General features: G+C 45.2%; 1 protein-coding gene across 1 annotated transcript; it reads right to left on the bottom strand.

The window, feature by feature from the left end:
• Nucleotides 1-349: 349 nt before the first annotated feature.
• On the bottom strand, nt 350-9,204 carry LOC123750201 (uncharacterized; the record flags this gene model as incomplete). The annotated part of the gene is given in 6 exon segments (XM_069333997.1): nt 350-462; nt 665-773; nt 2,001-2,227; nt 2,720-2,878; nt 3,225-3,449; nt 8,588-9,204. Coding segments are annotated over 6 exon segments (876 nt in total), but the record flags the coding sequence as incomplete, so codon positions are not given.
• Between the last annotated feature and the right edge of the window lie 5,898 nt (nt 9,205-15,102).

Here is a 15,102-nt window from a genome sequence, read left to right as displayed (position 1 = left end):
TTCTCTGTATCTCTCTTCTTCTCTCTTTGACCTCATATCTCCCCTTATCTCTCGCCCTTTCCTCCCTCTCTCTCTCTCTCTCCCTCTCTCTCTCTCTCTCTCTCTCTCTCTCTCTCTCTCTCTCTCTCTCTCTCTCTCTCTCTCTCTCTCTCTCTCTCTCACTCACTTCTCTGTATCTCTCTTCTCTCTTTACCTCATATCTCCCCTTATCTCTCGCCCTTTCCTCCCTCTCTTTCTCTCTCTCTCTCTCTCTCTCTCTCTCTCTCTCTCTCTCTCTCTCTCTCTCTCTCTCTCTCTCTCTCTCTCTCTCTCTCTCTCTCTCCTCTCCTACACACGTGTCGACCTGTACCTTGAGCTCGCCGAAGGAATCATCATATTCTCCTCGACAGTTCCTCTTATCAGGGGTGTAAGTCTCTAACTGATAAGCCTTGTGCGTCAGAGCCGGACATCCTCGCTCCTCAACTGTGGAACAATGCTGCGTTATGTTACTTGGCACGATAGCGAAGATGGGAGTACGATAACATGATAAACACACAAAGACATTATAAATTAAGCTATAAAAAAACATCACAGTGGTCTTAGAGAGCTAGATACAACTTTACCATAGTTACTGATAAAGTATCTATATCTACTGATAAGAAATGGGTCCAGCATAGCTACTCACCCAGTCGGCTGGTGCCCTTAACCTGATAGAGAGAGATATAATTGCCATCTGTCTTCGTTACTCCAACAGTGAGCAAGAAGTATGCGTCCTCGGGAGTATGCTCGTTGATCTATCATGTTAAAATGTAGAAATTAACATCAGTGATTTATCATGTTAAAATGTAGAAATTAACATCAGTGATTTGTCATGTTAAAATGTAGAAATTAACATTAGTGATTTAGTTAATAATTCGTCCTGTCCTCAGGTCCAGCTCGGCCAAGAAGCGGGTTTAAATCAAGGGCTGGGTTATGAGGACGGGCTGGTGTATGAGGACGGGCTGGTGTATGAGGGCGGGCTGGTGTATGAGGACGGGCTGGTGTATGAGGACGGGTTGGTTATGAGGACGGGCTGGTGTATGAGGACGGGTTGGTGTATGAGGACGGGCTGGTGTATGAGGACGGGGCTGGTGTATGAGGACGGGCTGGTGTATGAGGACGGGCTGGTGTATGAGGACGAGGCTGGTGTATGAGGACGGGCTGGTGTATGAGGACGGGCTGGTGTATGAGGACGGGCTGGTGTATGAGGACGGGCTGGTGTATGAGGGACGGGCTGGTGTATGAGGACGGGCTGGTGTATGAGGACGGGCTGGTGTATGAGGACGGGCTGGTGTATGAGGGCGGGCTGGTGTATGAGGACGGGCTAGTATAATAACTAACCATGGATTTAACCATGTCAAAACATTTAACAGTGAATTTCCTATTATTTAACAGTGAATTTCTCAAGAATTCACTGCACAGGAAAATCAGGGATATATGAAATAAAGTCTTGAAGCAATAAGGTGCAATTAATGAACTGTACTTTTTCACATCTACTTTCCCAATTATTTTATTTATAAATGTTCTACATTTATAAATAAAAGTCTAAACAAGTGATCAAACAATCACCCAATCACCACCCCCCCCCACCCCAATCACTCATCAGCCCACCCGTCTTGGGGAGTAGAAGAACTCCCAGAACCCCATCAAGCAGGGGCCAGATTCACGAAAGCAGTTACGCAAGTACTTACGAACGTGTACATCTTTCCTCAATCTTTGACGGCCTTGGTTACATTTATTAAGCAGTTTACAAGCATGAAAACTTGACAATCAACTGTTGTTATTGTTATAAACAGCCTCCTGGTGCTTCGGAGCTCATTAACTGTTTAATAATTGCAAACAAAGTCGCCAAAGAGTGAAAAAAAGGATGTACAGGTTTGTAAGTGCTTGCGTAACTACTTCATGAATCTGGGCCTAGGATTCGCAAGCGCTTGCGTAACTGCTTCGTGAATCTGGCCCCCATACCCATGAACCTTCCTCACCTCGAATTCCATTTCGTGGTGGGAGTAACTAACTGATTTGTTAGGATAGACAACACGACTCCATTCTGCATCAGTGACTTCGGTGATGTAGCCGTGACGACTGAGGGAGTACAAGCCACTGTGCACTGTTGGTGATGGATATATGGCCCTAATCTCGGTATTGCTGACAACAGCACACCTCTCTGGCTTATCTTCGCTTCTGCTTGATACTCTGCTTGCTGTCGAATCTGGATTTTGGATTTTTTGGAGGTGAAGAAATGATTTAAAGGCAATGATTATAAAATAAACTAAGCCAGCAAGACTAGATTATCTCTCTCTCTCTCTCTCTCTCTCTCTCTCTCTCTCTCTCTCTCTCTCTCTCTCTCTCTCTCTCTCTCTCTCTCTCTCTCTCTCTCTCTCTCTTTCTCTCCCTCTCTCTCTCTCTCTCTCTCTTTCCCTCTCTCCCTCTTTCTCTCCCTCTCTCTCTCTCTCTCTCTCTCTCTCTCTCTCTCTCTCTCTCTCTCTCTCTCTCTCTCTCTCTCTCTCTCTCTCTCTCTCTCTCTCTCTCTCTCTGTGATGAAACGATGCTCAACTAGTCAGGCCATCGGGGATCGAACACAGACATGGAATGTGGGGTACAGAAAAAGAATAAGGAAGAGTTATTTACATTCTCTTGGTATTCCATATGATTATATAGTTCAGGAATATCCTCATTTCTTTCTCAGAGTGGAGGATCTTACCTATAATTAAAGCTTCCCATTTCTCAGCTTTCTGAATTCGGCCGTTGGTGAGAGTGGCAGAACACTCGTAGTAGCCACTCAGGTTGTATCTTAGTTCAGTTAGTTCGAGGCTCCCATCAGAGCGGCCTAGGTTAACAACCCGATTCAGTACGCCTGAAGCTGTTTGGATGGCAGGAAAGGCTGAATTAGCAGTGCTGGTTATTGAGTTAGACTTTGACACTATACATCACAATCAAAAAGCCAAATTAAACATCAATTATATCTCAAGTTTAACCTGAAAACAAAATAAATTATCATACAGAATCAAGTTGACCAGACCACACACTAGAAGGTGAAGGGACGACGACGTTTCGGTCCTGGACCTATTCTCAATCGACTTGAGAATGGTCCAGGACGGACCGAAACGTCGTCGTCCCTTCACCTTTTAGTGTGTGGTCTGGTCAACATACTTCAGCCCCGTTATTGTGACTCATCGCCTGCAGACAGAATCAACGTCTCAACGGACCTATTCCAGTGTTGGGTGGCGTCCAGTCGTAACTACCAACCACCTCGTTCCCTCTTGGGCCCAGCATCTTCCAGGAGATCATCTTCAGTACCTCCTTCTCGTCAGCCTCCAGTACGACGGGACACTCCAAGACACTGTTGTTCTTCGACGGTCCCGAACGGTAGTCGATGTAGCGGCCATTGCTCACCAGCCGTACGGGACCGACCTCAATACCCGAGCTCACACCTGTTCATCAACATACGCGGGTAAATGAATCTAATTAATCAATTATTGATTAAACACTGAAATCACAAATAAAGTGATATAACTGACAATTTGGAACAGGACAACGGGATCGAAGCAGCGGCTCAGGGGACGCAAGATCGATCCCACCGCCGTGCTCCAAACACTTTCTCACACTTCATACATGGATATCTTTCTCACAGCATCACTTCATCTCAATGCAGTGATGCGTTGTTGAGCACCTGACTCAAACAACCCATTTCAGGGCTCAATTGGACGAGGCCCACTCTCCCACGGTGAATGCAAGTTGTGAAATATAATTATATTTACGAAACGACATTTAAAAAAAAATATACACTAAACAAAGTCGTTCATTAAGTAATTCACCCGTTTTGATGACTGTCCCAAAGCTGTTATTTTATATCATTCGTTATCGGATGATATCACTCCAGTTTCGCTATCGTAGGGGTCACGATTTGCCTATTGAGTCATATGGGCGAGTCTAGTCAAAATATTAGGCTTAGGCCTGACGGCTGAGTGGACGGCGCTCGGGATTCGTCGTCCTGAGGTTCCGGATAATTTACTGCATTTTCTCCATGTTTTTGAATGACCATATGTCCTCTGAGAAGCCGAGCTCGTTGCCTGATTCCGTTCTTTTGAAATGCAAATTCGTAACTAAAAAAATATGAACTATCTTGCCAAATTAGAAATGTATGCCCTCGAGAAATCCAACTATCTGCACCAATTCATAGAAAACGACAGAGTAACGAAGCTATAAATTATACTAATGCATCGAATTTTAATCGGATTGGTTGATTTAGTCCATTGTTAAATGAGCTTAGACGAAGCCCACTATGATAAGACGAGCAGACGATAGTTCGGTGGGTCATTCCATCAGTTCGCGACTCCTGATTGTGATCTGACCTTATGGCGTGCTGGCTAGACCCTAACAGCCAAGAGCACCACACTCAAGGGCCAAGAGCACCACACTCAAGGGCCAAGAGCACCACACTCAAGGGCCAAGAGCACCACACTCAAGGGCCAAGAGCACCACACTCAAGGGCCAAGAGCACCACACTCAAGGGCCAAGAGCACCACACTCAAGGGCCAAGAGCACCACACTCAAGGGCCAAGAGCACCACACTCAAGGGCCAAGAGCACCACACTCAAGGGCCAAGAGCACCACACTCAAGGGCCAAGAGCACCACACTCAAGGGCCAAGAGCACCACACTCAAGGGTCAAGAGCACCACACTCAAGGGCCAAGAACACCACACTCAAGGGCCAAGAGCACCACACTCAAGGGCCAAGAGCACCACACTCAAGGGCCAAGAGCACCACACTCAAGGGCCAAGAGCACCACACTCAAGGGCCAAGAGCACCACACTCAAGGGCCTAGAGCACCACACTCAAGGGCCAAGAGCACCACACTCAAGAGCCAAGAGCACCACACTCAAGGGCCAAGAGCACCACACTCAAGGGCCAAGAGCACCACACTCAAGGGCCTAGAGCACCACACTCAAGGGCCAAGAGCACCACACTCAAGAGCCAAGAGCACCACACTCAAGGGCCAAGAGCACCACACTCAAAGACCCCAAGGGGGGGCACCACACTCAAAGACCCCAAGGGGGGCACCACACTCAAAGACCCCAAGGGGGGCACCACACTCAAAGACCCCAAGGGGGGCACCACACTCAAAGACCCCAAGGGGGGCACCACACTCAAAGACCCCAAGGGGGACACCACACTCAAAGACCCCAAGGAGCACCACACTCAAAGACCCCAAGGGGGGCACCACACTCAAAGACCCCAAGGGGGGGCACCACACTCAAAGACCCCAAGGGGGGCACCACACTCAAAGACCCAACAAGACTGTAATCTTTTTCAGTCTTTTCAGGAAGACTGAAGAAAATTTAAAATATACAGGTGCTTCGAACCAGCAGCCCTGAAAGAGTCAACTGCTCATCACCGCTAATATGTTCCTGCTCGATATATATATTTTTCTTATGGTACTTTTTACACAATAATTAACTCTATGTAAATGACTTTACAAGAATGTAAAATCAACTTAATTTCTATGTTCTCTGTAAACTCCCAATGTACCTTCTTGTAAATAAGTAAATAAATAAATAAATAATTATTTGTGTAAATCAAAGATTTCTTGCTTTCGTAAATACAAAGGGAATTCCATACAAAAAATTTTAATACAAATACATTTCCATTAAAATTATAACAAAAAATCCAGTATTAATAAATTTTATTTAGCATTGTAATCTATGTAATTACGATTAAATAAATTCTAAAAACAACCTCATTTCTCTGATAACTGCCCAATTGTTCTGTTTATTTAATTCTCGGTCTTTTAAGCCTACAACCTGATATAACGAAGGGTAGAAAATATAATTACAACTTCCTTTATCCGGGACAGGAAGACTGGGAATATATATACACACTTAACGCTTGTATTGAGTCCCATCCCTCTCCCCCCCCCCCTCAAGGTCGAACCACTGACCCTCCCCACGATGTAACACCCACAACAGTTGCCTAAATCATGGGGTACCTATGCTAGGTGAACAGCGGCATTAGGTGAAATTCAACTCATCCGACAATTTCCGTCGCGCCCGGAAACCGAACTTGGGGATCTGCGATTGCGATTTGGGAACGAAGCCAACTGTGCCACCATGTGGTTGACGCTGGTGGGTGTGCGCACCCGCCTGTGTGCGCACGCGCGCCTGGGGACATACAGTCATGTGATTGGTGAATCGATAATCTAATCTTATCGTCATTGTGGGACGTTTGAGTCTTATCAAGAGAGAAAGAGAGATTAGAAATAAATATACCAATCGCTGTATCATCGAGGATTATTGACGCCAGACAAATGTAACATTCCTCCAATCTTTTTTTTTTTATGTGCGTGTTTACTCACCAGCAGAAAACAAATCGGAGGGGAATGAGCTCTGCGGCTTATCTCTACCACACGATTTATTCCTACGGTAATGGACAGTCTTATTGTTTCCTGTGCTATGGCTAGGCGAGACATTCCACAAATAACATATTTGTACACATTACATAAATAAAAATTGACCAATTACGGTTTTATATTAAAACCCCTATTTAGAAAATTGTCCAAGTTATTTGAACTTGATTTAAAAGTGCAATTACGGGATAAATTGGAGAAACTAAATATGGGAATTTTAGAACACTATGTACGAAACGTTTTTGGCACATATAAGGGGAGAGTCAGGTATATGGTAGAGAGAGAGACCAGGTATAAGGCCAGTGTGTGATTACAGTAAAATTAATCCAATTAATCCAAAATATATCCAATTCAGTGTCGAGAAATCAACTAACAAATGATTCCCTATTTTACTATGTATTGTGAAGGCGAATCAAGAGATCATATGACAGCTTAAGTACTAGATAAGATTAAAATTTAACATTTGGCCGCAAAGAGCCAGTTTATTGGGAGTGTCACTCGTCCTGTGAGTGGACACACCGCCATGGTGACAGTATTGGGCAGCGCCACTCATACTGTGAGTGGACACACCGCCATAGTGACAGTATTGGGCAGCGCCACTCATCCTGTGAGTGGACACACCGCCATAGTGACAGTATTGGGCAGCGCCACTCATACTGTGAGTGGACACACCGCCATAGTGACAGTATTGGGCAGCGCCACTCATCCTGTGAGTAGACACACCGCCATAGTGACAGTATTGGGCAGCGCCACTCATCCTGTGAGTAGACACACCGCCATAGTGACAGTATTGGGCAGCGTCACTCATCCTGTGAGTGGACACACCGCCATAGTGACAGTATTGGGCAGCGCCACTCATCCTGTGAGTGGACACACCGCCATGTTGACAGTATTGGGCAGCGTCACTCATCCTGTGAGTGGACACACCGCCAGAGTGACAGTATTGGGCAGCATCACTCATCCTGTGAGTGGACACACCGCCATAGTGACAGAATTGGGCAGCGTCACTCATCCTGTGAGTGGACACACCGCCATAGTGACAGTATTGGGCAGCATCACTCATCCTGTGAGTGGACACACCGCCATAGTGACAGTATTGGGCAGCGCCACTCATCCTGTGAGTGGACACACCACCATAGTGACAGTATTGGGCAGCGCCACTCATCCTGTGAGTGGACACACCGCCATAGTGACAGTATTGGGCAGCGCCACTCATCCTGTGAGTGGACACACCGCCATAGCAGAATAGGATTCTTGAACTTAATCCAATTGAACCCTAGGTTAAGTTAAGAGTGAGAGAGAGAGAGAGAGAGAGAGAGAGAGAGAGAGAGAGAGAGAGAGAGAGAGAGAGAGAGAGAGAGAGAGAGAGAGAGAGAGAGAGAGAGAGAGAGAGAGAGAGAGAGAGAACACGATAAAACAAAACGAATGCCTGTACGGTCATTACCAGGGGTGCTAGTTGAGGACAATTACCTCCAGTCAATTAATATTTGAAAATCTAAAGGGTTTTCTCCTCGATATCCACTCCCTCTATATCCCACTACTGGCAGGAGTGAACACTGAAGAGGCTATTACTGAACGTTCATATGGTACCTTGAACAGGCAGAGATCAATGTTGAACATAATCTTACTTCTCCTGCTACCAACGACAGTTAATGTTAATACTGTTGCTATATACACTGCTATATACACTGCTATATACACTGCTATTAGTGTGTTGATGTTTGATTTTCTTGTGTCATAATTTCGAGATTCATATTTCGCGTTATTTTTCAGTGTTTTCAATCTTTTCCTCCTCGTCTGTCTCGCCAAATATCCCCTCCTCCCCCCCCCCCTCACCTCTCCCTCCTTCAGACAGAATACCCCAAACACCCAGCAACCACTTGGGCTGGACGGTAGAGCGACAGTTCATGCAAGTCGGCGTTCAATCCCCGATCATCTACAAGTGGTTGGGCACTATTCCTTCCCATCTCCCCGTCCCATCCCAAATCATTATCCTGACCCCTTCCAAGTGCCATAAAGTCATAATGGCTTGGCCCCTTTCCCCTGAAAATTCCCTTCCCTTCCCAAACACCATAGGTAAGTCCACACACACACACAAGCCTCCATTAGCTCTCATTCTCACCTCAACATATTGTCAAACACTGACAAAAGAAATCTCTACTCACCCAAGATGACTAACGTAGTTAAGACTTGAATAAGGGTTGCCATGACGACCAGTGTGTGAGGTAGGGGGCAAGACTGATATATGGGGAGGTGGTTGAGGGGAGAGGGGTTAGTTGTTAGGACCCTTTGACCCCCTAATGATTGTCCAAATCTCGAGATTGACTTGAATATTAAGTCCTTGGGTACACTTGTCTATGGATGGAATGCCACACTGAAGAGCCAAGTGCCTCACTAAGACGGTGAATCTTCACTATTGTCACCCCGGTCAAGTCTAATCACGTCTTTCACCAAACGAAATCCTGTAGTTAAGCCAGCCACTTCAGCAACACAAAACTTAATAACATCACTACATTAATCCATTGCCAGACGCATCTATATCAGCAACGAACAGCGAGGGACAGACGTTCTCCAGTTGCTGAAGCCTCAGACGAGACCTCAAACACAGGGACTAGCCAATGCCTCCCCAATATACTCCGCACACACACAATCGGTCACTGAATCGGTCCACAGAAGCTGTCACGTTGACGCAGGAGTCTCTGTGGACGGCTGTATACAGACGAGAGGCAAGCGTACTATGGACGCGCCAAACGACAACAGAGATCGGGCTGAACACAGCCAAAGCCCGACCGACTGCCTGGTTCCCGCTCTGATAAGATACCACCACACATTAGTCATACCTGTGTGATTAAGATAAAGGATATCCGGGTTAATGTATCTTTATTCTTCAATGGCAAGTATAGAATTACTTTTAGTGTGACTGTTTAGGCTTTTAAAACTTTTTAGTGTGAACTACCTTTCACAGTCGGTGCCTGGTATAGAGTTAAGTACATATTGGTACTTTCTGGTGGTCAAGCACTACACATTGGTACTTTCTGGTGGTCTATCACTACATATTGGTACTTTCTGGTGGTCAATCACTACATATTGGTACTTTCTGGTGGTCTATCACTACATATTGGTACTTTCTGGTGGTCTATCACTACATATTGGTACTTTCTGGTGGTCTGTCACTACTTATTGGTACTTTCTGGTGGTCTATCACTACATATTGGTACTTTCTGGTGGTCAAGCACTACACATTGGTACTTTCTGGTGGTCTATCACTACATACTGGTACTTTCTGGTGGTCTATCACTACATATTGGAACTTTCTGGTGGTCTATCACTACATACTGGTACTTTCTGGTGGTCTATCACTACATATTGGTACTTTCTGGTGGTCTATCACTACATATTGGTACTTTCTGGTGGTCAATCACTACATACTGGTACTTTCTGGTGGTCTATCACTACATACTGGTACTTTCTGGTGGTCTATCACTACATATTGGTACTTTCTGGTGGTCTATCACTACATATTGGTACTTTCTGGTGGTCTATCACTACATATTGGTACTTTCTGGTGGTCTATCACTACATACTGGTACTTTCTGGTGGTCTATCACTACATATTGGTACTTTCTGGTGGTCTATCACTACATATTGGTACTTTCTGGTGGTCAATCACTTCATATTGGTACTTTCTGGTGGTCTATCACTACATATTGGTACTTTCTGGTGGTCTGTCACTACTTATTGGTACTTTCTGGTGGTCTATCACTACATATTGGTACTTTCTGGTGGTCTATCACTACATACTGGTACTTTCTGGTGGTCTATCACTACATATTGGTACTTTCTGGTGGTCAATCACTACATATTGGTACTTTCTGGTGGTCTGTCACTACTTATTGGTACTTTCTGGTGGTCAATCATTAAATATTGGTACTTTCTGGTGGTCTATCACTACATATTGGTACTTTCTGGTGGTCTGTCACTACTTATTGGTACTTTCTGGTGGTCAATCACTACATATTGGTACTTTCTGGTGGTCTATCACTACTTATTGGTACTTTCTGGTGGTCTGTCACTACTTATTGGTACTTTCTGGTGGTCAATCACTACATATTGGTACTTTCTGGTGGTCTATCACTACATATTGGTACTTTCTGGTGGTCTGTCACTACTTATTGGTACTTTCTGGTGGTCCATCACTACATATTGGTACTTTCTGGTGGTCCATCACTACATATTGGTACATATTGGTAACCCAAACACACAGTATTCACAACAAAGTGCCACAGGGTACAGAGAGTACAGGGTTCCTGTACTCAGTCTCCTGTCCACATTGCTGAACCGAAATGTTACGTAACAAAATAGTGAATAGCGCTTAATTGCCGCTCGCGTGCTGGCGTGGATGGTGTAAATAAACACGCTCTCACGTTCCAAACTGTAAATTGGAATTAATCTCGTGCCTGAGTTATACATTGAATAATGTAAACAGGAATCAGACTTGAAATATAGAATAACGTAAATAAACTGCCTATAGCCACGTTTAAGCATCAACAGACCTGTAAACACACACAGGAAGTGCTGGATTTATATATATATATATTCCATGTAAATTAAATATTTTAATAAATAAATTTTTAAATTTATTTTATAAAAATAAAAATAAAATAAAAAATAAAAAAAAAATAAAAAAATTTTAAAAAATAAATTATACCTGGAGGCTCATACTGTCTCCAACAGCGGCCGCTGTGAAGTCCGCAGCCTTACCTTACAGAAGATTGTCATCAGGTAGTTTAGCCTATTCTCCAAGGACCTAAAGTCCATTCCATCCACCCGCCAAACCCGCTGTTTATGAATGAAAAACGGTTTACACACGACTCACCACTGATTTCGTTCGAACACTTCCGGATCAAGTGCTTCGCTTACGACTTTTGTTCGAACCACAACCCTGTAAACAGCCCGTTCTCCAAAACGAAGACCCAAAGTCCATTCCATGCACCCGCCAACCCCCTTGTTTATGAATGAAAAACGGTTTACACACGACTCACAACTGACGACGTTCGAACACTTCCGGAACAAGTGCTTCACTGACGAATTTTGTTCGACCCACAACGCTGTAAATGCTTCACCCACGTACTACAAATACAAATAATCGCCAACAGAACCTAAACCGTTTTTTATTCATAAACAGCGGGTTTGGCGGGTGCATGGAATGGACTTTTAGCCTTTGTTTATGAGGACGGGTTGACAGAGAATAAACATTGGCCTATGTGGATGAGTCGACCCTCCTTGTAATCAATACCCAAATGCTTGTTAATCCAGCCAATTAGCCCCCTTGGTGTTATTGTTGTTGCTTCTTTTACACCATAGACATGATGAGGGCATACAAGATATACACACGATTAGGGGTGTTACAGTAGTTAGGTTAGGATGCGGCGTGTGGGTTGTGAGGTGATGTTTGATGTGTTTGAAGGTTATTAAGCGTGATGTTGGCGAGAATTGATGGCAGGTAAGTCCACTACGGGATCACCATAGCCCGTGCTACTTGCCCCGCTCCTGTGCCAGGTTGGTCCACTACGGGCTCACCATAGCCAGTGCTACTTGCCCCGCTCCTGTGCCAGGTAAGTCCACTACGGGCTCACCATAGCCCGTGCTACTTGCCCCGCTCCTGTGCCAGGTAAGTCCACTACGGGCTCACCATAGCCCGTGCTACTTGCCCCGCTCCTGTGCCAGGTAAGTCCACTACGGGATCACCATAGCCCGTGCTACTTGCCCCGCTCCTGTGCCAGGTAAGTCCACTACGGGCTCACCATAGCCCGTGCTATACTTGCCCCGCTCCTGTGCCAGGTAAGTCCACTACGGGCTCACCATAGCCCGTGCTATACTTGCCCCGCTCCTGTGCCAGGTAAGTCCACTACGGGCTCACCATAGCCCGTGCTACTTGCCCCGGTCCTGTGCCAGGTAAGTCCACTACGGGATCACCATAGCCCGTGCTACTTGGAACTTTTTATTCCAATTAGCGAATCTTAAACAGCAACAACGAACATTGATGTCAATTCAAAGCCTATTTCACTACCAGAAGAACTTACGTTTTTTTGGGACGAAAGAGAGAGAAGGAGAGAGCGTATATAGGGAGAGGAAGGGAAAAGAAGAGGGTTGAAATGGGTGGTAAGGGAGGAAGGTTATCCCATTCACCGCTCACTAACCCTTTCTAATGGGCTCAAAATAAGATGGATTGGAAAAGGTGCAGCCGTAACAAGACAAGAAGCCCCCATTAAATGGTCCGAGAGGTGGAACCATAGAAGCCGACCATTAGAACAAGATCACCTAACGATACAGTACAGCAGCACCCATTTCCCCCACTTCCCGCATCCCCATTATCTTCCCCCATTTGCACAGTCCTTTCCCCCCCCCCCCTTTATCTCCCCCGTGTCCTCGGGAGGGGAGTCTTCTCTCACTTCCCTCACTCTACCCTCTAATTCCCCATTTACAAAATAATGGGAATGGAAAGAGAGAGAGAGATTGTAATGATAAAAATTGGCTACAACAAAATGGGTATGTAGAGATTCTGATTTTACGAGCTCAAGAGATATCTGAGAATAGATACACTCTGTCACAATAGTGAAGGTGAAGAAGAGTGAGTGTGAAATGAATGTGAGAAAGAAAAGTGAATGTGAATGGTTACTGTGAAGTAGGAAGGTGAATGAAGGTGAATCTCACTTTCACCTATCATTCTCTCATGAGAATGAGAGGTGAAAGTGAGAGAATGAGAAGGACTGTGAGGTGAATATGAAAATGTGAGGTGAATGTGAGAGTGTAAGGTGCCAGAGGAAAACAGTGTCAGTACAACTTAGTCAAGAATATAAAAGTTTCACAAAATAAAAAAAATAAAAAGAGGCAAAAGGTGATTACTGTGAGTCAGTCCAGTAATCCCTAGAAGCACTTAAGTGTCACGTTTGGGGATTTACAGCATCAGGGGAATGATGACTTTACCGATGAGTAATTTTTTGTGGGGGGGGGGAGGGGGTCCCTTTGACTATTAGAGTTTATAAAATAGTTTTGTAGCTTAATTATGCTGTGTGTACTCACCTATTTGTGCTTGCAGGATCGAGCATTGACTCTTGGATCCCGCCTTTCTAGCCATCGGTTGTTTACAGCAATGACTCCTGTCCCATTTCCCAATCATATCTAGTTTTAAAATTATGAATAGAGTTTGCTTCCTCAACCTGTTCCTTAAGTCCATTCCATTTTTTCCACTACTCTCACGCTAAAAGAATGTGTGTGTGTGTATGTGTGTGTGTGTACTCACCTAATTGTACTCACCTAATTGTGCTTGCGGGGGTTGAGCTCTGGCTCTTTGGTCCCGCCTCTCAACCGTCAATCAACTGGTGTACAGATTCCTGAGCCTATTGGGCTCTATCATATCTACATTTGAAACTGTGAATGGAGTCAGCCTCCACCACATCACTTCCTAATGCATTCCATTTGCTAACTACTCTGACACTGAAAAAGTTCTTTCTAACGTCTCTGTGGCTCATTTGGGTACTCAGCTTCCACCTGTGTCCCCTTGTTCGCGTCCCACCAGTGTTGAAAAGTTCGTCCTTGTTTACCCGGTCGATTCCCCTGAGGATTTTGTAGGTTGTGATCATGTCCCCCCTTACTCTTCTGTCTTCCAGTGTCGTGAGGTGCATTTCCCGCAGCCTTTCCTCATAACTCATGCCTCTTAGTTCTGGGACTAGTCTAGTAGCATACCTTTGGACTTTTTCCAGCTTCGTCTTGTGCTTGACAAGGTACGGGCTCCATGCTGGGGCCGCATACTCCAGGATTGGTCTTACATATGTGGTGTACAAGATTCTGAATGATTCCTTACACAGGTTCCTGAACGCCGTTCTGATGTTAGCCAGCCTCGCATATGCCGCAGACGTTATTCTCTTTATGTGGGCTTCAGGAGACAGGTTTGGTGTGATATCAACTCCTAGATCTTTCTCTCTGTCTGTTTCATTAAGTACTTCATCTCCTATTCTGTATCCTGTGCCTGGCCTCCTGTTTCCACTGCCTAGTTTCATTACTTTGCATTTACTCGGGTTGAACTTCAACAGCCATTTGTTGGACCATTCACTCAGTCTATCCAGGTCATCTTGTAGCCTCCTACTATCATCCTCTGTTTCAATCCTCCTCATAATTTTTGCATCGTCGGCAAACATTGAGAGGAACGAATCTATACCCTCTGGGAGATCATTTACATATACCAGAAACAGTATAGGTCCGAGGACTGACCCCTGCGGGACTCCACTTGTGACGTCTCGCCAATCTGAGACTTCACCCCTCACACAGACTCGTTGTCTCCTGTTGCTTAGGTATTCCTCTATCCACCGGAGTACCTTCCCTCTCACTCCAGCCTGCATCTCCAACTTTCGCACTAGCCTCTTGTGTGGCACTGTATCAAAGGCTTTCTGACAATCCAAAAATATGCAGTCTGCCCACCCTTCTCTTTCTTGCCTTATTTTTGTTGCCTGGTCGTAGAATTCAAGTAACCCTGTGAGGCAGGACCTGCCATCCCTGAACCCATGTTGATGCTGTGTTACAAAGTTCCTTCGCTCCAGATGCTCCACTAGTTTTTTTCGCACAATCTTCTCCATCAGCTTGCATGGTATGCAGGTTAGGGACACTGGCCTGTAGTTCAGTG

This window comes from Procambarus clarkii, chromosome 4 (assembly GCF_040958095.1).
Source record: "Procambarus clarkii isolate CNS0578487 chromosome 4, FALCON_Pclarkii_2.0, whole genome shotgun sequence".
Classification (NCBI taxonomy): domain Eukaryota; kingdom Metazoa; phylum Arthropoda; class Malacostraca; order Decapoda; family Cambaridae; genus Procambarus; species Procambarus clarkii.
Note: the sequence above shows the minus strand (reverse complement) of the source record. Positions and strands in the feature narration are given on the sequence as shown.